Here is a 21,159-nt window from a genome sequence, read left to right as displayed (position 1 = left end):
TGCGGCGTCCCGCTCGCTGCCGCGGTGTCCTGCAGGGTGTCGAGGTGTGTCGGCGGGCGGGGTGTCGCAGGGCGTGTCACGAGGTGAACTGGGGAGGGCGGAGGACCGAGGGGGGAGCGACGACGGACGCGGGGCCGAGGCTCTGCCCCTCCCCCGCCGAGCCGGCGGCCTCTCCCCGGAGAAGATGGCGGACCGCGCGGAGATGTTTTCTCTCTCCACCTTCCACTCGCTGTCGCCGCCGGGCTGCAGGTACGCATTGGGCGCTCCGGGCCCTGGCAGGCCCTTCCGTTCCTGCAGTCCCCAATCTGACCAGTCTCCAGACTCCTCCAACCCGCCTTGCCGCCCCACCCCCATCGCCTTTGGGGACCCAAGCCCCAGGCCTCTCTCTGGTCCAGAGGCCTCTGACTCCTGCTCCCCACCCCCACCCCTCTGTTCAGGGTCTCTCCATTTTTGTCCCCTTATTCTTCTCCATCCCCAGTGACAGCCCCCCGCCCCCATTTCCTGCTGGGATCCAGTGCCGCACCCAGCCTGAGCAAGCTGACCCTTCAAGGGTGGAGGTCCTGGGCCCAGCCTCTGAGGGGCACCCTGCCGGGCAGGACACTGAGCACACCCTCTGTGCTTGGCAGTGTCCTTTTGGCCTTGTTGGGCCTCTCCTCCGTTAGAGGCCTGGCCTGTAGTACTCAGGGAGGGAGAGTTAGAATCAGCCTGGAACCCTGGGGGAAGGGATCGTGGTGGGGACAGGGCTGGACCTCTGGGTGTAGGCCTGCCTTGGGCTGCAGAGGGGAGACAAAGTGGCCAAACTGCTCCCAGAACAGGCTCGACTCCCCCTCCCCCCACTGCTGCAGCTTCAGCTTCCCCTCCCCCCTGCTCTGCTCAGCCTGACTCCCCTGAGACTGACGCTGTGACCCAGAGGGGCCTGGAGGTAGCATGGAGGCATTAGAGGCTGCTTGCTGGCTTTGCCCGAGGAGGACTGGGAGGAGGGTTGAGAGGACAAGTGGCCCCTCTGGTTGTTCAAAGCTCCAATTTTGGGGGGAATCCACCGGAGCACAGAGCTTGGGGTTCACAATGATGGCAGGATGCAGGTCTTGGGTTGGGGGCTATGGAGACCATGGGGCCTAACAGCTGGGTCTCCCTTTGCCCCTCCTCAGGACCAGCTCCCAGACAGGGCATCCAGGGTTGCTGGCTCTCTCAGGAGCCCTGTCCTTGCTCTCTGACCTGGTCTCTTGTCTAGGCCTCCCCAGGACATAAGTCTGGAAGAATTTGATGATGAAGACCTGTCTGAGATCACCGACGACTGTGGCCTGGGCCTCAGCTACGACTCGGACCACTGCGAGAAGGTGGGGAGGGGCTGGGGTGCAGAACCCTCTCACTTAGGGTCTGTTTAGCATTCACTTGGTGTTTTAAGGTGGATCTGAGCTCAACCTTGAAACAAGAAATCCTCTGGTTGCCCCCTCCCCCTTGGCCTCTTGGCCTGAGGCCTTCCTGGACGTCAAACCTCTCTTCCTAACAGGCTGTAGGCCCTCCACTGAGGGCCTTCCCCAGCAGTCCTTGCTTGACCCCCATTAGCAGGCTAGCTTGGGGGAGCAGAGGTATGCCTAGGTTTTGGGTGCCCTCTGTTCTCAGATTACTTCCCAGAAAGATCTAACCCCTTCCAATTGCCATGTCACCTCTTCTCCTTCCCAGCCCTGTCCCCACCTGCATCGCTCTGCCTCAGGTCTCCACCCCTGAAACCGTTTCCACCCCATCTCCTGTTTTCCTTCTCCATCTCTCCATGTTTCTGTTCCCATTCATTCAAGAGCATTTCTGAGCAATTGCCACTTGGCAAGTGCGGGGTGCTCCAGGTGCTTGGGAGGAGAACAAGACAGGTGTGCCCTGTCCTCAGGAGTTATAACCTAGTAGGGGAGAAAGACAGGTAAGAGGCCACGGATGCCTCAGTATCAAGGACTGGATTCCAACCGAGGACACCGGTGCAGTGAGGGGTAAGGGAACACAACTGGGCTGACCAGTAGGGAGACTTTCCAGTGGGAATGACACACGACCTGCCCTTAGGGAGGACAGGACAAGAGCAGGAGCTGGGCAGAGGAGCCAGAGAGGTAGGAGGGAATGAAGGAGAGGACTTGCCCTGAAGGGATTAACTGTGTGGGAGGTGCTGAGGCTGGTTCAAGCTTGGTGAATCTGCTGCCTGCTGTCTCTTGCTTCATGAACTGTTCAATATTTACTGAGCGTCTACCATGGGTAGGTCTTGTTCTCGGGTGGGTACACCAAGGCTCAGTATGGACGGACACGTTACCCTGGCAGAGCTTGCAGCTGGTGAGGGAGACAGACCAAACACTGTCCAGGGGTTGTAATTTGCATTAAACTGAAGGAAAGAGTGCTGGTATCAAATGTGATGGGGTTTAGGGGTAAGATGAGGCTGGCAGCTGGGATGGGACCACTCTGAGAATCTCTGTCACCCAGGCTTAGAAGTCTGGGCTCTTACCAAGAACTGGAGTGATCCTTATGTATCTTAAGCAGATTAAAATAAAACAAAAGACAAACCAAACTGCTCTGCTGGGGAGCAGAGTGACCTGGAGATTTCTCTCCCTTGACTTACAGCTTCCTGCTTTCCCCTTTCCTGACACCTGGGACCCTAAGTCACTGCCACACTCTTGCCCAGCTCTGCCGTGTCCCCCTTCTTGCAGGATGGCCTCTCCCTGGGGCGCTCGGAGCAGCCGCACCCCATCTGCTCCTTCCAGGATGACCTCCAAGAGTTTGAGATGATCGATGACAATGAAGAGGAGGAAGAGGAGGACGAAGAGGAAGATGAGGAGGAAGGGGAAGGGGAGGACGAGGTGGGAGGAGGCCCTGACTCCCAGGCCCCTGCCCTGGAGCCCCTGATCCCCTCCCCCTCCCTGGAGGAGCCCCACAAGCACCGGCCCACCACGCTCCACCTGACAGCACTGGGAGCCCAGGTGAGCACCCAGACTGACCGCAGCCTGGCCCCTGCCCTGAAAGCTGGAGCCCCCTGAGCACAGCTCTGTGGTCCCCACCTTGCAGGACTCCCTGAACAACAATGGAGGCTTTGTCCCAGTGCCTCCAGCCTCTTGGCAGGAGACAGTGCTGTGTTCACCTCACCAGGAGCCCCTCAGAGGTGAGCGGGTGATGGGGGCACAGGGGTCCAGGGAGGGACGGAGGGAGGAAGGAGGGTGGGCTAGCTGACACCCCCCCCCTTGCTCCGTAGAACCACCCGCCCCCTTCCCACTGGCGGGTGCTGGCCCTGGCAGGGGCAGGGCCAGGGAGCAGTCGCCTGTGGGCCCAGGTTGCGACTGCGAAGGGAACCGGCCCACGGGACCCTCAGCGCCTGGTGGGGCCTCGCCCTCCTCCGACCCAGGCATCGAAGCCGACCTGGGGAGCGGCTCCAGTGGGGGCCACGGGGGCCAGTGCAGCAGCCAGGAGCTGTCCTCGCCAGGCTCGGACTCAGAGGACGTGGGAGCCGCGCGCCTGGGACGCATGATTTCGTCCATCTCTGAGACGGAGCTGGAGCTTAGCAGCAGCAGCGGCCGCTCCTCGCACCTCACCAACTCCATCGAGGAGGCCTCGTCTCCGGCCTCGGAGCCGGAGCCCGAGCCCGAGCCCGAGCCCGAGCCCGAGCCCGCGTGCGAGCCCCCGCGCCGTCCCGCCTTCCTGCCCGTGGGCCACGACGACACCAACAGCGAGTACGAGTCTGGCTCCGAGTCGGAGCCGGACCTCAGCGAGGACGCCGACTCGCCCTGGCTGCTCAGCAACCTGGTCAGCCGCATGATCTCTGAGGGCTCGTCGCCCATCCGCTGCCCCGGCCAGTGCCTGTCTCCCTCGCAGCGTCCTCCTGGGGAGCTCACGTCGCCGGCCGGTGGAGGCCCCGATCCCATGGGCCCGGGCGGCGTGGAGCTGGTGGACATGGAGACGCTGTGCGGGCCTCCACCCCCCGTGCCCCCCGCGCCCCGGCCGGGCCCCGCACAGCCCGGGCCCTGCCTCTTCCTCAGCAATCCCACACGCGACACCATCACTCCGCTGTGGGCCGCCCCGGGCCGCACCGCCCGCCCCGGCCGCGCCTGCTCCGCCGCCTGCTCGGAGGAGGACGAAGAGGACGAGGACGACGAGGACGCCGAGGACGAGGCAGGCCCCCCGGGGGGCAGGGGCGCGGGCCCCGCGGCCTCACTGGACGCCTCCCTGGTGTACGACGCGGTCAAGTACACGCTGGTGGTGGACGAGCACACGCAGCTGGAGCTGGTGAGCCTGCGGCGCTGCGCCGGCCTGGGCGACGACAGTGAGGACGACAGTGGTGGCGAGGCCAGCGAGGACGAGGCGGGGGCTGCACTGCTGGGTGGTGGTCAGGGCCTGGAGGGCGCCTCCCCGGACAGCCCCGACCTCACCTTCTCCAAGAAGTTCCTCAACGTCTTTGTCAACAGTACATCTAGGTCCTCCAGTGAGTGGGAGGTGGGAGGAGGGTGGCCCCAGGTCCCATGCAGTCCCCAGAGCGCCCAGGGCAGCCTGAGGGTCCGGGGGTGGCCGGGACTGGGCACTGCCCTCTTATTCCCAGGAAAAGGCTTGGGGCTTTCCCTACGCCCTCCGAGGCTGTGCAGGGGCTGGGCGGCTGCTGCATCTCCCTCCCTAACTTAGAACAACCCACCGCAGCCTGGAGGGGAGAAGACTTAGCCAGGCCTTCCAGTACTTTCCTTCCCCTCTGAATCTGTGACCCTCACCTGTCTCTCAGGCACTGAGTCCTTTGGCCTTTTTTCCTGCCTGGTCAACGGGGAGGAGCGAGAGCAGACCCATCGGGCTGTCTTCAGGTACAGCCTGTCCCTCATTATCAGAGACCCCAGCCTCAGTGTAGATACTATGGGACACTGGGGGACACAGCCTGACAGTCCTGTGCATCCCCTGACCTTCCACCTGTGCCCTGACCTCAGGTTCATCCCTCGCCATCCTGATGAGCTGGAGCTAGACGTGGATGACCCGGTGCTGGTGGAGGCTGAGGGTGACGACCTCTGGTCCCGCGGCTTCAACATGCGCACCGGCGAGCGTGGGGTCTTCCCCGCCTTCTACGCACACGCGGTGCCTGGCCCTGCCAAGGACCTGCTGGGTGAGGCCCCGTGTCCAGGGCCATCCTGCCACCCCAGGCGCTCCCCCCTTGACTCAGCCCCTTATGCCCCCAGGGAGCAAGCGCGGCCCCTGCTGGGTGGAGCGTTTCGACGTGCAGTTCCTGGGCTCCGTGGAGGTGCCCTGTCACCAGGGCAATGGTATCCTGTGTGCAGCCATGCAGAAGGTCAGTCTGGGGGTGAGGGTCCCTGACCTCCACAGGGGCAGCCCCTTGCCCCGACTCAGGGGCCTGGGCAGAGCTTGAAGCCGTCCCCCATCACCTTGGGGACTCTTGGCCTCCACCTTCCCTTTTCTCATAGTCCTCTTGTCTGGAAACCAAGACCAAGTCTCACAGAGCCTTCCCGGGAGTCACCTGCTAGTGGCTCCAGTAGGAAATAGGACAGCCCTGCAGTAGAGATTCCCTGTCTAGCTCACGGGGAGAGGCAGAGAGGAGGTTGGGGTCAGTGGAGGCCGTGGGCCTGGCTGGAGGACCAGAGGAAACAAGGCAGGCTGAGTGCTCAGAGGTGACCGGCAGGTGTGACACTCGAATGGCCAGGCCCCAGCTCACATGTTCCAGAATCAGTGCCAGGAACCTTCAGACATGACCGGAAATTTCCACCCAAGGAGAGAAAGACCCTGTAGGGCCTGAGACCTGCTCTCCTCTGGCTTTTTCCCCAGATTGCCACTGCCCGGAAACTGACCGTCCACCTGCGTCCTCCTGCCTCCTGTGACCTTGAGATTTCTCTGCGGGGGGTCAAGCTGAGTCTAAGTGGTGGACCCGAGGTGGGGGTGTGGGGGCCAGAGACACAGGGGAGGCTTGGGAGGGTCTGACTCGGGGACGTCTGGCAGGGTTGGCAGGAGTGGCCGGCAGCCTGCCTCTAACCCCCGCCTCTGCTTTAGTTCCAGCACTGCAGCCACTTCTTCCAGATGAAGAATATCTCCTTCTGCGGCTGCCACCCCCGCAACAGCTGGTAAGAGCCTTACCTCCCGGTCCCCACCACCCTGAGGTCCCCTCCAGCCTGAGGTCCCTACCACCCCGGGGTCCTCATCACCCCGAGGTCCCCACTATCCTGAGGGTCCCACCACCCCAAGAGAACCCACCACCCTGAGGGCACCCACCTGCACTCACGTGGTGCCTACTCTGGGCTCAGGAAACACAGATCACACAGGTACCTATCTGGCCTGGGGGCAGACAGGTGCACACCCAGACAAGTCAGTGCTAGAAGTATCTGTAGGGGTCTGGTAGACGTCTGTATAGGACTCCAGTGAGTCCCTGTGAGACCGGGGGTTCTCCTGGGATCCACTATGCACAGCTCGAAAAGCATGTAGGTGACAGGTGGGTGTTCCTCAGGGAGCTGAGCCACGGCTGCAGGTGAGGGCACTTGCATCTCAGGGAGTGGCTGGGATGAGGCTGGAAGGACACTAGGGGTACCTGTGCCCTTCTGACTATGCCAAGGAGCTTCATCCCATTGGCGATGCGGCCGGAGTGTGACAGTCGGGTTGACACGCTGGCTCTGGCCACTGTGCACAGTGGATGATGGATCCAGGTAGTGGCTGAGGTCATCCAGGGGTCGTGTCCTGGACACATTTGGGAGGTGGGACAGGAGGTAGATTGGTGGTAGGAGCTGGCCTGATTGACATGCCATCTGTGTGAAGGACTGGTAGGAACCCACATACCAAGAGGAGCACGGAGTGGAGGACCTGATAGCCTGAAGACGCAGTGTTCAATTGTAGATGTGGTGACATTGAAGTGGTGTCTTTTCCATGGGTCTGGAGTGTGGGAGAGATCTGGAGAGCAGGTGTCAGTTGGGAGCAGGCAGATAACTGCGGCCATGAGGCAAATGGCATAGCCAGGCAAAGCGAGAATGGACAGGCATGAAAGGGGAGGGATAGACCAGCGTTGTGACCAGCAGCTGTGGGGCCTCCAGGCATCCTGCCCAGCCCAACGCCTGCCTGCTGGGTCCTGGTGTCCTGGCAGAAGGAGATAGGAGGAGGTGACCAGAGAGATAGACAAGGCCACCCAGGAGCTCAAAAGGATGCGATGGGGTTACAGGGTGGACATAGGTCCTCAAGGGCACGCAGGACGCAAGACGAGCACAGTACTGCTGAGGCTGGGGCTGGGGACAGGTTGAGGCCCGTGTGTGTCATCTGGACACTCGTGGTTCAGAGAATAAGGAGGGCTCTGTCGGCTGTCTGGGGGCAGTGTCGACCCTCAGGAGGCCAGAGCCCAAGCTGGCTGCTTGTCCAGTGAGGATGGAACTGGTGTGACGGGACCCTGTTCAGATGCTGCTGACGTGTGCAGAGCTGGGGTCGAGTGCCCGGGCACAGCCAGACAACAGGCAGCTCTGGCACCACGAGACCTGGTCTGCATGGTTGCCCTCAGCCCATGTGGACAGTGGACTGGGGATGGCACTGCCAACAGGAGACGAAGAATAGCATTATTTCTCAAGAGGGGGACTGGATGCTACAAGCTCAAGCCTGTAGGCTGGATGGTGACCTGTGAGCAGGATAGTCAGAGTGGTCCCAGACGAAGAGGAGTTGGTGGGGGAGGCACAAGATGCTGCTGTGCTGGCCCAGACCCCCGACCACTTGTCACTCCAGAACAGCCCGCCCCTCACAGGGAGGAGGCACTAATGAAACAGTGCTGGGCAGCCCGTACAGCGTTTCACTGTCAAGTAGGAAGATTGGGAATGTTGGATGAGGTAGGAGGGTGGCCTTTAAGATTGCAGGCTGCCACAGACTGGCTGTGTGTCCTAGGGTAAGTTAACAACCCCCTCTGTACCTTAACTGCCTTGTCTCACCAGCTGTTGTGAGGCTTCTGTGAGTTAATAACATAAGAGGCTGAGGATGGTGCTGGTACTTGGTAAGTGGCACTAAGGGTGGTGATTGTGGAGGTGATTACCTGACTGGGGTGTTGGAGATGAGTCTGACATTCATGGAGAGCACGAGCTGTGCTGGCGATGAGACTGGTTCCCCTGTGGAGGGACCACAAAACCCCAGGCCATTCAACATGGATCACATTGGTCACAGCTGGGGGTCTCGAGTCCCACACTGTGGGACAGTCTGGAGTCACTTTCCTTGATGCCTTGGATGAGGAGAAAGGTTTGTGAAAGGCATACGAGAAGCAGAATCAGGTAGTGACTAGACAAGTGACAGAGCCAAGTTCTTCTGCAGGAAGAGGGTTTCACAGATCGGGGGCTGCAGTCGAGCTCAGGACACGTGGAGCTGGGCAGGCACAGGGTTCCAGCTGACACAAGCAAGGCGTAACAGCTGAGACAGAGGCAGGGGAGAGGCCTCGCTGTGGTCCATGGTCCAGGCACAGGCAGTGGCTCGGGGAAGGAGGTGCTACTGGACAGCCCGTTGTGGACAGTTGAGCAGACCTAGCCCCTCATAGGTGCCTAGCATTATGTTTGGACCAGAGCCAAAAAGGCGCCTTTGAATCTTTAAGTGTGGGACCCACACATCTCCTGTCCCCACCTGTCCCCCAGCCTCTGTCCCTGCGTCTGCTCCAGATCACGGGGCTGAGGCGTGGGCCGCGACCCTGACACCCTGTGCCCGACTCCCTTGCAGCTATTTCGGCTTCATCACTAAACATCCCCTGCTCAGCCGCTTTGCCTGCCACGTCTTTGTGTCCCAAGAGTCCATGCGGCCCGTGGCCCAGAGTGTGGGGTGAGTGGGGGCCGAGGGATTAAGGTAGGGTGGCTGGCTGGGAGGGGTGCAGCTGCAGGCAGGGCCGTGGGTGAGCGGGGCTGGGAAAACAGCCTTGACGTGAGGTTGGGGCACTGGGGACAGGAGTGGGGAGGAGAGCTTGGGCAGAAGCCAGAGGGCAGGTAGGTGAGCAGCAAGATGGTGGCTGGAAAGTTGAGGCAGGAACTGGGGGGACATACTGGGGGTGGAAATGCTGCAGACACGTTGTGCAGGTGAGGGATTGGGGTAAGAGTGAGGCCTTGAGGCCAGAGAGTAAGGAAAAGGACAGCTGGGGGCTGCCATCTGGGGGTGCTGGGCAGGTTGGGTGGGTGGGAGGGAGGGACGAGGACCCGGACGATGCAGCACTCTGAGTGCTGGTGGCCGGCTCTCTCCTTCAGCCGCGCCTTCCTGGAGTACTACCAGGAGCACCTGGAGTACGCCTGCCCCACAGAGGACATCTACCTGGAGTAGCAGCCCACCATGCTCCCACTCAGGGTGCAACTGGGGCTGGGGTGTTTCAGGCCACGCGGCTTTGGCAAGGACTGGATTGGGGGCGCGTGGGACCTGCTGTCCAGGGCTCCTCCCTGCTCTGCAGGGGCTGCTTCCCTCTGATCCTTCTCTGTGTCTGCCTGCCCCTCCATGCCTGCAAACTCTGCCCTCTGCTCTTTACTTTGGGGTCAGAGCCGGGAGGGGGTGTGGGGGAAAGCCAGGCTCTAGGTTCCTGGTGACGTCAGGCTCCCAGGTGGCCCCCTCCCGCCCCTCGCCTGTGATTTAAAAGGAATTTTAATTTTTATAGTGAATCTCAAGGGGCCACCCCATCCTTGGCCACAGGGACAGAGAGGGACCCCACAGTGCCCCTCATGGAGCTCAGGGGGGAGCAGCGAGGGGTTCCCCAGAGGGGCCTGTGGACACTAGTAGTCCCTGAAGCTCACCCCAAGCCCCAGACTTTGCTGGAGGAGGGCCCGCCCACGACCCCACACCAGCGTCCGCTTTGCCACTGCAAACTGCCCGCAGTCCAGCACCTGAATAAACTGTCTGCTTGGTGTGAGTGTGTGTGTTTCTGTGGGGACAGATACGCAGCCAGGGGCCCAGGTGCAACCCTGGCAGTGGGCACCAAGACCCCTGTGAGGTATCCGTGGGCAGTTCCACCCTCCAGTGCTCTGTGAAATCATGCCAGGCCCCTGGACTTCTCCCCAAACAGCCTTGATGGGCCAGAGAGAAAGGGCGCTGGTCACGCAAGGTGGCCACACAAGGCGTGTGCCTCCCACCTTCAGAGCCCCGGGCTGGGGAGACGCTTTGAGTACGTGTCACGAGTGTATGTGCACTGGGAGAGGGCACGGGTCCATCTGCTTAGATCGTAAAGTTGGTATTTCAAAAATACATGGAACTCCAGAAGAAAAGAGGTGAGCATTTTCCACTATGCCCCTGGGTGATTGTAGATACTGCCCTTGGACAAAGGGCTTCCTGGCTCCTTGCCCCCCCGTGAACCCCTGCGGTCAGGGGCTGAGGGCAGCGTGGCGGTCAGTGCCCTCCTGAGTGTGGCTGGGGTCCCTCCCCCTGAGCCCAGGACAAGGGCAACAGCAGGATGACAAAGAGGTGGAGGCTATGAAGTGCGGGTGAGAAGAAAATGGACAAGTGCATTACGTACAAGTTGGAAACGTCTGTCTATAAAAATCACATACCCATACTCAAAGTAAGGGCGGCCAACAAACAGAAATATAGTCACAGTCTTAAGGGTCAATAAATGACCCAGCCCTTTAGCACGTGGATGGCACACCGCCAGACTAGTAGCCCAGTGGAAAGCAGCTTGTGAACCATACTCCAGAACATCAAGCAGACGGTCTGAAAGTTTCCAACTGATTTAAGTTGTAAAGAGGCAGAGAGCACCCCAGGACGTGTGTGTTTGAAATGTGCACCCCCTCTGCACCTGGGCTCGGTGCGGGGCCCTCAGACCCCATGGCTGCCCCACTGTGGGGACCTGCCACCCACCTCCCCTCACCGGCTCTGGGGTGGGAATTCCCCAGCCCGCTCTCCCACTGCCCTTGTCCATCTCAGGCTCCTTCCCAGACGTCGGGGACTCCAAGCTCAGCTGAGCTCCAGACCCACCAAGGTTCAGTCCTGGGTCTTCTTGCCTGGGACCTCCCTGTGCCAAGGGCCTGGCGGTCTATCTGATCAGCCGGGGCTGAGCCATGAGCTGTGCCCCAGCTTGCCCGCCAGCTGATCTCCAGGGCACTCGCATGGCCAGTCCCCGGCTGGTGCTTTGTAGAGCTCTGTAAATACAATGGCCGCTTCTTCACAAGATACTGAGGTTCTGGGACCTAAACTGCCAGATCCTATAAACTCATGAGCCTTGTCCACACCTGCCCCGACTTGTCTATGTTCTGCGTTTTACATTTGTCCCAGTCGCCTGAGCCGGAGTCCTGGAGTCCCCCTGCACACACCCCTGCTGTCACCTTGACCCTTACCCATCACCTCAACTCTGCCAGGATCAAAGCACCTAGACTTTCCTCCTGGGTGCAACAGCCTCCTCCAGGTTCCCTGCCTCCACCTGTGCCTGAATCCAGCTGCGCCTGCAACCAGACCAAGGCTTTTAAACAGACCCGAGTGGGCCACCACTTCTTCATCTGTCCTGTCTCCCTGCTGACCCTCAGCCTGGCCTGTCCCTGCCTCTCTGGCCCCTCTCCCCTGCCTCCATTTCTGCCCTTGGAACCCTGGAGCTTCCCATAGGCACCTACTGTCCTGGGCGCAGGGGGCCTGGAGGTGGGTCAGGTGGCTCCTGCCTGCCCCAGCAGAGGCTGTGGGAGAGTCCGTGCAGGGCTGTGGCTGGAGCCCCATCCCCGGTCCTCCCGGAGCTGTGCAGCGTCTGGCATGCGAGCCCGAGGCCTTGGAACCCAGTGTGCTGAGTGAGCTGACCTCCACTGCCAGGACTGGCTTCTGGAAGTTGAGCTCAGATGGCATCCTAAACAAAAGCTTTCTACACAGTGTTCAGAATACCAAAAACGGGCTGGCCCGATGGCTCAGGTGGTTGGAGCACCGAGCTCCTAATGCCAAAGGCAGATGGTTCGATTCCCACGTCGGCCAGGGTGCTGCGCCCTCTATTGCTAAGATTGTGAACAACGGTTCTCCCTGGAACTGGGCTGCTGTGAGCAGCCGGAAGTTGGCGTGAGCTGGCGTGAGCTGGCGTGAACTGGCGTGAGCTGCGTGGGCTGCCGTGGCCTGCTATGTTTCACCATGGGTGGCCGGTGGCCAGCAAGAGTGATCAGCGGTCAGCTAGACTGAGAAACAACAGCTTGAACTGGAGGTGGGGAGAGGAGGCAGAAGAAAGGGGGGAGGGGGGAACAACAACAAAAAACCCCAGAATACTGAAAACACAAAAGTAATCTACATTTTGACCAGTTGGGTTAATTAAATTAAGGTGTATTTACCTAATTGGGCACATGTGAAAAAAGTGAGCTTACTAATATTCAGTAATAATACAGAAAATATTTGTTGTGCTATTACGGGAAAATCAATCCGCAGAGCTGTGCTACACGGAGCGTGCTGATGGCTGGATGGGGGCAGAGGAGGCTGACGGCCACCGTTGCCAGGCTGGGACCGAGTGTGTCTTCTTTCAAGTATTACATGTTGCTTATTAGAGACCCTGTGGGGACAGAGTCCCAGGGAGCAGTTTCCAGGCTCTCAAAGAATTACTGCTAATGTTCTGGTGTATTTTTCTTTCAGTCTCCTTTCTATACTTGGGTTTTGTTTTATTCTGCTGGAGGGCAGAAGGAGACTGGGGGATCAAGGACGAAGTCAAGGCAAAAAGAGTAAAGCTAAGTAGCCAATGAAATGACCGATGCTATGAAGTCACTGGTGTCAGCACCGGGCGTCTCGTCCTGAGGGGACCTTAGGCTCACTGCCTGGTACCCAGCAGAGCTGGGTCCCATCCAGGCTCCTTACCCTTAGGGCCGCCACTGGTTTGCAGATGTGAGACGCATGGGTGGGACAGGATCTGGTGCTCAGCATGGGTCTCTTTGTGAATGTGCCTCCCACCCCCTGGGGTTGTGTTTTATGGAATTGGCATAAAATCCAGCTTACAGCCCATCTCACAGAAGCCAAAGTCAAGTGCGAGCACCTATGAGTGACGCCCTCCCTCGCAGACAGGATTGAAGGACTCAGCCCTAAAAGCTGTCTCGGACATTATTTGAGTTGACGACAAAAGAACAACTTTGATTTCATTTCTTATTTCCTTTGTGCAAATCTGGAGCAGACAGGAGCGGCCAGTCCTTGGTACATAGGGGCCTGGTACAAACCCCTGCAGGAATCCACTCACTGCCCCACAGGCCACCAATGCAGCAGCCTTCATCTATATAGCCTGTACCCTGGACACACGACCCACCTGCACCACTTTGGGGCATCCTGCATGAGATTTACCTGAAGAGGAGGCCGACCACCCCAGTGTCTGCAGCCTTGCTCTTACTCAAGTTCAGCTGAGGGTCGTGAAGCCTCTGGGAAGGGCAGAGTCTGCTGTCTCAGCCCCACCAGTGTCCAGGCCCTTGTGCTGTCCTCCCTCAGGGGCCCCCTCAGTGAGGGACTGGATTATCCAGCTCACATGGAGAAGTGTCTCAGTCCAGGTGACTTGTCCAGTCTGGGGAGGCAAAGGAGAGGGAGGAGGTCACGTGACCCCTCCACCAGGAGGACACATCCCGGAGAGGGTGGCAGTGTGGGCACATGAGGACCCACAGGGCTCTGCCTCCATGTCTCCTGGAAGCAGTGCCCCATCCTGCACCCCAAACAGCACACGACTTGTGGCAGCATCCATCCCCTGTTGCAGGGGCCATGGCTCATTTTGCTTGCCCCCAGCCCACATTTGCTGGGATTGGGAGCGTGGGGTTAGTATATAGTGTTCTTCTCTGTCAGTGATCATTCTGTTGGCACAGCCAACCCACAGAAAGTGACTCTGGGTACTTAACCAAATGGGGATGTATTGGGAGGTTGTTGGACTCCCAGGTGAGAAAGAAGGCAAGATGAGGGCGCTACAGAGGGCAGGTGGTCACCTTGATGATGAGCAGCCCAGGTCTGCTGTAGCAGATGAACGGGCCCTTCCCCACTCAGTGGGTCTCCACCTGCTAGAGACCCACTTCTGGGCGGGGACAGCAGCTGGATGGACAGTCCCTCCAGGCTGGAGGGCTGCTACTCCCCAACAAGGAACTGGGGGCTCCCTGGGGAGGGCGGGCTCTGGACCCTCAGCGTCTGATGCAATGGCTGCTCCTTGTGAAGTGTTCCCACTCTTGCTGCGGAATCCTGGGCCGCCCACCCCCACCTGCTCCCTCCCTACAGGGCCCCATTGCCTGTTGGCTCAGATGACCCCCCCAACCCCTTTCCCCTTTGGGTCCCTTCTCCAGAGATGCCAGAGGGGAGGGGCTCAGCTCTCCCTCCTCGCTTGCGGGGCCTGCCAAGGAGGATGAGGTTTGTGCTGGGGGGGTCATGCCCAGGGTCTGACGGCTGTGACCACCCTGAGGAGGGGTCTTCACACAAAGGAGCAGGCTAAGGGGCATAAATAAGTGCACTCCTCTCCTTCCCGCCCCCCCCCCCCCCAGTACTGCTGCCCCTACACCAGGTCTGGGGTCAAGGAGGTGACAGGACTCATCCCAGGGGCATCAGAAAGGCAGTGTCCAGGGTGAAAAATGAGAGTGAGATTAGAACTGAGTGAAATGCACACGCTGGGGGCGTGGCCTACCCGGGACGGAGGCCTTGCCTGGGGCGCTCCAACAAACTCACTTTTGATTAAAAACATTCAAAAAGACTGATTTAAATATTCCACGGAAACGTCCCTTTTGCTCCCCCTTCTGGTCACTTGGGGGATAGGCGAGTGGGGGAATGAGCAAGAGGGTTCTGGGGAGGAAGGGGGGTGGGGTCTCCCGGCCAGCTGGCCTTCTACCTGCGGGTCACCCGGCTCTCTTCCTGACACACTGAAGGGAACCACGGCACCGCCCTGTTGGTTCGCTGTCGGCCCTCAGCACTCTCGGTTCCTTCCACCCGCCAGGCAGGTGAAGGATGAGGTCAGGCTCGCAGGCAAGTGGCCGTAGCGTCAGCAGCAGAGGAGAAAGTGGAGTGCGGGGCCACTGGGGACAGCATTCGGGACACGACAGGAGTGTGTGCATGTGTGCAGGGATGTTTGCACACTCCAGTGCCTGTATGAGGGCGGGGCATTGCACTAAAGCTGCTAACATGACAAACGGGCTTTTCCAGTCCCAAAAGCACTGTTGCAAAACCAAGGTGAATGGAATGGTGGCAGGACTCTTGCAGGTAGATGGTGGGTCTGAACTCAGGGGACAGAATGTCAGCCGGCAGAGAAGCACGCTGCCTGGTCTCACCTCACACCCCACTCTTCCTCTGTGGCATTCATCACGGTTCCATTTTTATCTCCACTGAAGTAGGAGATACACACAAGCCATCATAAAGTACACACAGCTGAAGCGTGCAGCTGGACTGCTTCATACACACGTCTGCACCATGCCCCCCACCCCTCGTCAAGGTGGGGACCACTGGCAGCACCCGTTCGTCCCCTCGTGTCCCTCCCCAGGCAATGTCCACACGCCCCACCCATGAGGTGCTGGCTCTATCATGAAAGCCCATGCGTGTGTGAGACCCAGGGATGGTCTCCTGTCCTTCGCTAGACGGTTAGCATCACGGAGCAGGGGTGGGGTGGGGCCCTCTGGAATCCTGTGCCCAGGCACTGCAGGGCACTAGGCGGTGAGTACATGTGGAACTAAGGAAGGGACTGATGCTCGCGCTGCAGGTGTGGCTGCAGACCTGAAGGTGCCTGCAGTGGTGCAGGGGTTGGGGGGCTGCTGGAGCTCCTGTCTCAGATCCCACACAGACGTGCACCTGCCTGAGGTCCTCTGTCTTTACCCTGAAACCAAAGCACCCCGATGTGACTGGCCCCAGCGGAGAGAAGCTGCAGGCTGCGGGGGGTGCGGGTGGGCACGCCCAGTCCACGTGGGACCCACATCAGTGGCTGCAGGGGTCCTGAAGGGAACCACCGCCCTGTGAGACTCGGGGCATGGTCAGTGCAGTCCCCAAAGCAGACTAGATGTGACGGGAGAGTCACATGGAGGGCACAGAAGGGCCTCAGCGCCATGTGACAGCACAGACACACTCAGGCACCTGCATGTGCCCACCACACACCCCATCCCAAGAGGACCGCTTTCCCCTGCAAGGAAGAGATGACCCAGCGGCAGCAGCTTAAACAGCAGCGTTTGCTTCCTTACACTGAGCTTTGAAGGTAAAGGGCCGGAGACAATGCAGCCACTGCACAATGTCTGGTCAGGCTTAGTGACACCACGGACCCACTCTCACTGCCACCGGATGGCCCAGGGCCCCAGCACACTGCTCTGACTGTCCACTGACCAGGACTCTTGGTCACATGCTACTGCTGGACCAATCACTGGACTGACTGGCCATCGACCACCACTGAAAAGGTGGGGCCTGCCAGTGAAGAAGGGGACAGCTGTTTGGTCTGCCACGAGGACAGACGCCCCATTTTGGGGCCTGGAGCACCCACATGGCACTACCCTCACTCAACCAATGCGGCTGGAGCACGCGGGGTCTGCCTGTGCCCTAGGAGCACACGTGGGAACTTCACAAGGCCCTGGCATGGCTGCACAGATGTGGGCAGGCAGTAAAGAGGTCCTCTCTGCAGAGGGCATGATGAGGGGTCAGGCAGCCCTCGGGGCGAGGGCATGGAGACCACTGTGTGAGTCTGGACTTCATCCTGAGCCTGCAGAGTTCTGAGCAGGGATGGACCCAAACCTGACAGGTTTTTAAGAGATCACTTTGTCTGCCGGATGGAGAATGGTTCACACAGGGTCAAAGGTGAAGCCAGGGGACAGAAGTGTACCCAGACTGGAAATGCAGAGCTTTGGGGGTGGGGTGGGGTGGGGAGCTATTTTAGGAGCTGTTGACCTGCCTTCCTTGAAGCTGGCGGGCCCGGCCCCCTGATCCCCACCTGGCCCTTGCAGCTCATCACCCACCTGCAGCCAGGTTCCTGATAAGAGCCAAGGAGGTCTGGCCCTGGGCCTCCAGGAGAACCTGGCTCTCATGGCTGCTCTCACCTTGGGGTCTTCTGTCCCTCCCCACCCCGTTCCTGTCACAAAGGCACTCTGCACAGCTCCCATGAGTGGACACACCCATCGCCAAGCAGGGGGTGGGTCCCAGAGCCCTGATGCCTGGGTCCAATCCCAGCCCAGCCTCTTACTGGCTGGTGACCTCAGACAAGACGCTGACTGTGCCACACTTCAGCTTTCTCCATTGTGACACAGGCAGAATACACCTGCCTCTTGCGGTCACAAGGGTTAGATGGATTAGCACACCTGGTGTTATTCGGTGTCAGCTGGTGTTATTTGGTCACCGGGTACAAACCACGTCCACACCTGCGCCCCAGCAATGGCCACCATACACCTTGGGGCGCAGGGCCTGGGCTGGCCTCTGCCAGTGCCCTCAGGGCTGGGGCTCTGGGCAATGGCAGCAGGATGGCCAGGGACTGCAGCCCGGCCGACAGCAGACCTGCAGGGCAGGGTCCTCCCCCCGGGCCATCTGGCTGGGGCTGAAGGTCATGGCTGCATCAAATTGGGCCTTGAGCAGCTCGAGTTGCTTCACCGCCTGCAGGGCCTCTGGGGTGACCTGGGCCGCACACCCCAGGAGGTTGTAGTTCTCACCAGGGTCCTGAGACAAGTCAAAGAGCAGAGGGGGCTCGTGGGCAGTCAGGGGGCTGGCAGCGTGGCAGGCAGGGTCCGCCGTGGTGTCGCTGTGGGCAGAGCCTGGGGAGGGGGCACACCTGTGCTCAGGACACCAGCGAGCGAAGGCACCAGGCCCTGGGGCCGCGGGGGTCAGCAGGGCTGGGGGCAGTTACCCTGGGTGAAGAAGTGGGCCTTGTACTTCCCGCTCCGCACGGCAAAGACGCCCCGGATCTCATCTGGGGAGGCCGGGTAGAAGAACAGAGTCTGCCGGGGGCTCTGGGGGCAAAGGCAGGGTCACGGGGTGGGGCAGGGCCCTGGGCACTGACCAGCCCTGGCTCAGGCCCTGGCCATGCCCACCCAGGACCCTGGGGCGGCAGCACTTGGATTTGCTCCCTCAGGGAGGGAAGGGGTGAGAGGAGCCGGGGCGCTGGCCCTACCTTGCCTGTGCCCAGCAGCAGCGGGCTGAGATCGACCCCATCCAAGGTGACATTGGGCAGTGGGGCCCCGGCCAGGGCTGCCAGGGTGGGCAGTAGGTCCAGGGAGCTGGCCAGCTCGTGGGTCACGCCTGGGGGCAGAGGGCTGTGTGGTCACTCCATTCACCATCAGGGTTGGGGCCAGGGGGCCGGGTTCCCTGAGCAGAGGGCCTGAAGACTGACCGGGAGCGATGTGGCCTGGCCAGAAGGCCACGGCAGGCTCTCGGACACCACCCTCGAAGGTGGTTCCCTTCCCACACCGCAGGAGGCCAGAGCAGCCGCCGTGGGACATCCGCATGGTCTCCGGTCTGCCACACACAGGAGGTCGTCAGCCACAGGGAGCGCAGGGTGGCCAAGCCTGACGTCTAAGTTACACAGCATGCCCAGAAGCCGCCAGCACGCGCCTGTCCCCTCCCTGTCCTACCAAGACCACCACCTGTATGCTCTTGTGCTCCCACCTCCCACATGCACCTGAAAGCCACCAGAACATGGCCAGCGTCTTCTGAGACCCTCTTATCCTGCTGTCCTCGGCCAGCAGTCAAGATGGGGAGACCCAGTGCCTGGCCTGTGAGGGACCAACTGGCATTCCCCAGTGTGTCCCCCTCCCCCCTCCCCCCTCCCCCCCCCTCCCGCCACCATACCCATTGTCTGCGGTGAAGATGACCAGTGTTTCTCCAAGCAGCCCCAAGTCCCCCAGGGCCGTTATCAGTGCCCCCACAGCCGCATCCAGCTCCATCAAGGAGTCCCCGAACGGCCCGCGGCCTGAGCGCCTGGCGAAGTTCTGCCCACTAAACTGGGGGTAGTGGGTGTGCTGGGGGCGGAGACTGTCGTTAGTCTGGGCAGGGCCCGGACAGCGCAGGGGGCGGGCTCAGGTCGGCCCAGGGGGCGGGGCCGGGCCACTCACGTGGGAGGCGTAGTACAGGAAGAACGGGCGGCCCTGGCGCTGGGCATCAGCCATGAGGTGGCGAGCAAAGGCCACATAGTGTGCCTCGAGTCCGGGCAGCCACGGGGGCTGCGCCTCCACAGACAGGTTGGCCAGTAGCGGGATAGGGACTCGGCCCTGGTCACAGATGCCATCGCAGGGGGTGGTCGGCGGGAAGCAGGTCATGTTCTGACAAGGGCCCTGGGGGAGCGGCTCCATTCAGGGATCTGGGCTGTGGGGTGGGGCTGAAGGTCAAGGGGAGGGGGCTGGCAGAGGTGGACAGGAGGGCAGCTGAGGGCGCTGGCGATTCCTACCTGGTCATGGGAGTAGGGGATGCCCAGAAATCGATGGAAGCCCTGATGGGGGGGCAGAAAGGCCCCGTCAGGCCCCACCCCAAGATGCCACTTGCCAGCCATCCCTGTCAGGTAGCCTCGGGCAGCCAGGACTTCAGCCAGTGTCACCTCCTCCAGGGGTAGGCCCCCTCGGGAGCCGGGTTCCAGAACTCCGGGGTACAGGCCCATCCGAACTGGGAGTCGGCCGGTCAGGAGGGCAGCCCTGCAGGGCAAGTCACAGAGCCGGTGAGCAGAGAGAAAGGAAGGTGAGGCGAACGCAAGGCCAGGGAGACAGACCCTCTTCCACCCCACTGCAATCCATGGTGCAGCTGGAGGAGCTGGATGGCCCGGGTGGGTGCGCTTGCTCACCGGGAGGGCGTGCACAGAGACACCGGTACATAGAAGTCGGTGAACCGAAGCCCCCCTGAGGCCAGCTGGTCCAGGTAGGGGGTGGTGGAGCTGGGGTGGCCGTAGGAGCCCAGGTCCCCATAGCCCAGGTCATCAGCAAAGATCAGCACGATGTTAGGTGGGCTGGCAGCGGCCAGACCTGCAGCCAAGGCCAGAGCGAGTGCCCACAGCACCACCATGGCACACGGCAAAGATTGGCTTGTCACAAGAGACCCTTGGGAGGGAATGCAACTGGCTCAAGTAAGCTCCGCTCCTGAGACCCCAACCCGACACTACCCTCCCTGAGACCCCAGACCCAGGTACCATTCTCCCTTAGACCCTGAGACCCAGGTACTACCCTCCCCCTGCGACCCCAGACCCAAATAATCCAGGAGCCAAACGCCTTTCTGAAGTCCTTCCCAGCGGTCTCCGTAACGGGAGACACCCCCCCACATCCCCGCCCCCGGCCCCAGCAGAACCCAGGAAACAATAACCTGGCATGTAACTCCCTGAGACCCTCCTGAACCAGGACACCTACAGATTCTCGGCCGGTATCTGACCATCTTCACCTAGAGGTCCCGGCCCTGGCTCGTGATCAGGGATAGAAGCCACATGACACAGAACCGCGGGGTCTGGCGCAGTGGGTTGAGAGCAGTACAGGGCTGAGAAGGAGCGGGTCACCAACAGCGGGCAGCAGTGCCTGCCACCGGCACTTCCGCCCTGGCCCCGCTCCCGCCCCCATCCCGCCCCGCGGTCCCGTGACCCACTGCGCGCGGCCCTGGGGCGGGGAGGGGCGCATGGCCGGGCGAGGTGGAGGATCCCGGGCCTGCGGGCGAGCCGGAGCCTTCTCGCACCCGGGGCCGGTCTGGGTTTCGGGGTGCGCGGGGCGGCCGGGGCGGTCCTGCGCGGCGGGGGCGGGGCCGAGGCGGGGGCGCGGCCGGACGGAGAGGGGCGCGAGCTCGTCCACTGTGCACCCGAGGCCGTTGGCTCCTGGGCGCGGGCCTGGGGCGGCGGCGCGCGGGTAAGATGTACCTCCGGCGTTCGCGCCGGGTGCAAGGGGCTGGCCCAGCCGACCGGACCTCCGGGGCTGGGGTCTGGGGGTCGGTCCCTAGAGGACCTGCGTGCCCGGTGAACCAGCAAACCACTGCTGGCGTTTCCTTCAAGCGAATTCTTCAAACCTTTCGCTCCGCGCATGTCTGTATGTGTGTTTGTGAAGCATTAGGGTCTGGTCGGCCTCCAGGGACACCTGTGGGAAAGAGCCATGGGAAGAGGAGATGGCTGGGCCTGGCTGGGTCACTGGACAGCCTTAGACTTCATCGTTTGGTCCCCAGTTTGTTTAGCTGTTTCAAAGTGAGACAGCGGGCCCTGGAAGGTTGTTAGGTGGCTAATGTACTCAGTGCGACTGACTGCCCCAAGGTCAGTGTAGTAACTGCCCCCCCCAGCAGCTCCCCTAGGGCAACTCCCCTGTCCCCAACCCTCCCCAGGGCAGCTCTCGGGCCTCAAGTTCCTCCACACGTTCAGGGCAGCCTCTGGGACCTGGG

The 21,159-nt window shown here is 61.1% G+C and overlaps 2 protein-coding genes across 7 annotated transcripts in view; one reads left to right on the top strand and one right to left on the bottom strand.

Annotated features, from left to right (window-relative positions):
* Nucleotides 1-9,832, top strand: part of MAPK8IP2 (mitogen-activated protein kinase 8 interacting protein 2) — a 29,001-nt gene extending 19,169 nt beyond the window's left edge. The window contains exons 1-12 of one of the 5 annotated variants that reach the window (XM_019717806.2): nt 10-249; nt 1,232-1,337; nt 2,682-2,951; nt 3,037-3,130; nt 3,371-4,444; nt 4,733-4,808; nt 4,929-5,101; nt 5,175-5,284; nt 5,776-5,880; nt 5,998-6,068; nt 8,668-8,766; nt 9,183-9,832. In XM_019717806.2, the coding sequence (XP_019573365.2) occupies nt 185-249; nt 1,232-1,337; nt 2,682-2,951; nt 3,037-3,130; nt 3,371-4,444; nt 4,733-4,808; nt 4,929-5,101; nt 5,175-5,284; nt 5,776-5,880; nt 5,998-6,068; nt 8,668-8,766; nt 9,183-9,255 (2,316 nt within the window). In that variant the 5' untranslated portion in view covers nt 10-184 and the 3' untranslated portion in view covers nt 9,256-9,832. Of the gene's footprint in view, nt 1-9; nt 250-1,231; nt 1,338-2,681; nt 2,952-3,036; nt 3,131-3,220; nt 4,445-4,732; nt 4,809-4,928; nt 5,102-5,174; nt 5,285-5,775; nt 5,881-5,997; nt 6,069-8,667; nt 8,767-9,182 lie in introns of those variants that run through there. The other 4 variants (XM_019717805.2, XM_088795495.1, XM_088795494.1 and 1 more) reach the window with 4 other exon arrangements.
* A 7,312-nt stretch (nt 9,833-17,144) lies between these two features.
* Nucleotides 17,145-20,489, bottom strand: ARSA (arylsulfatase A). Of its 2 annotated transcripts, none has more exons than XM_019717833.3 (9): nt 20,157-20,487; nt 19,601-19,853; nt 19,214-19,454; nt 18,882-19,100; nt 18,619-18,788; nt 18,161-18,285; nt 17,942-18,069; nt 17,678-17,780; nt 17,145-17,585 (listed from the first exon to the last, which is right to left on the bottom strand). In XM_019717833.3, the coding sequence occupies exons 1-9, from the start codon at nt 20,179-20,181 to the stop codon at nt 17,266-17,268; spliced, it is 1,584 nt and encodes a 527-aa protein (XP_019573392.2). In that variant the 5' UTR covers nt 20,182-20,487; the 3' UTR covers nt 17,145-17,265. The 2 variants fall into 2 exon arrangements, with proteins under 2 accessions (XP_019573392.2, XP_019573394.2); XM_019717835.3 differs by having other exon boundaries at nt 17,388-17,585; nt 17,678-17,740; nt 20,157-20,489.
* Nucleotides 20,490-21,159: the final 670 nt, after the last annotated feature.

Source organism: Rhinolophus sinicus, chromosome 1, assembly GCF_057876585.1.
Source record: "Rhinolophus sinicus isolate RSI-liver-muscle chromosome 1, RSI-T2T, whole genome shotgun sequence".
NCBI lineage: Eukaryota > Metazoa > Chordata > Mammalia > Chiroptera > Rhinolophidae > Rhinolophus > Rhinolophus sinicus.
Note: the sequence above shows the minus strand (reverse complement) of the source record. Positions and strands in the feature narration are given on the sequence as shown.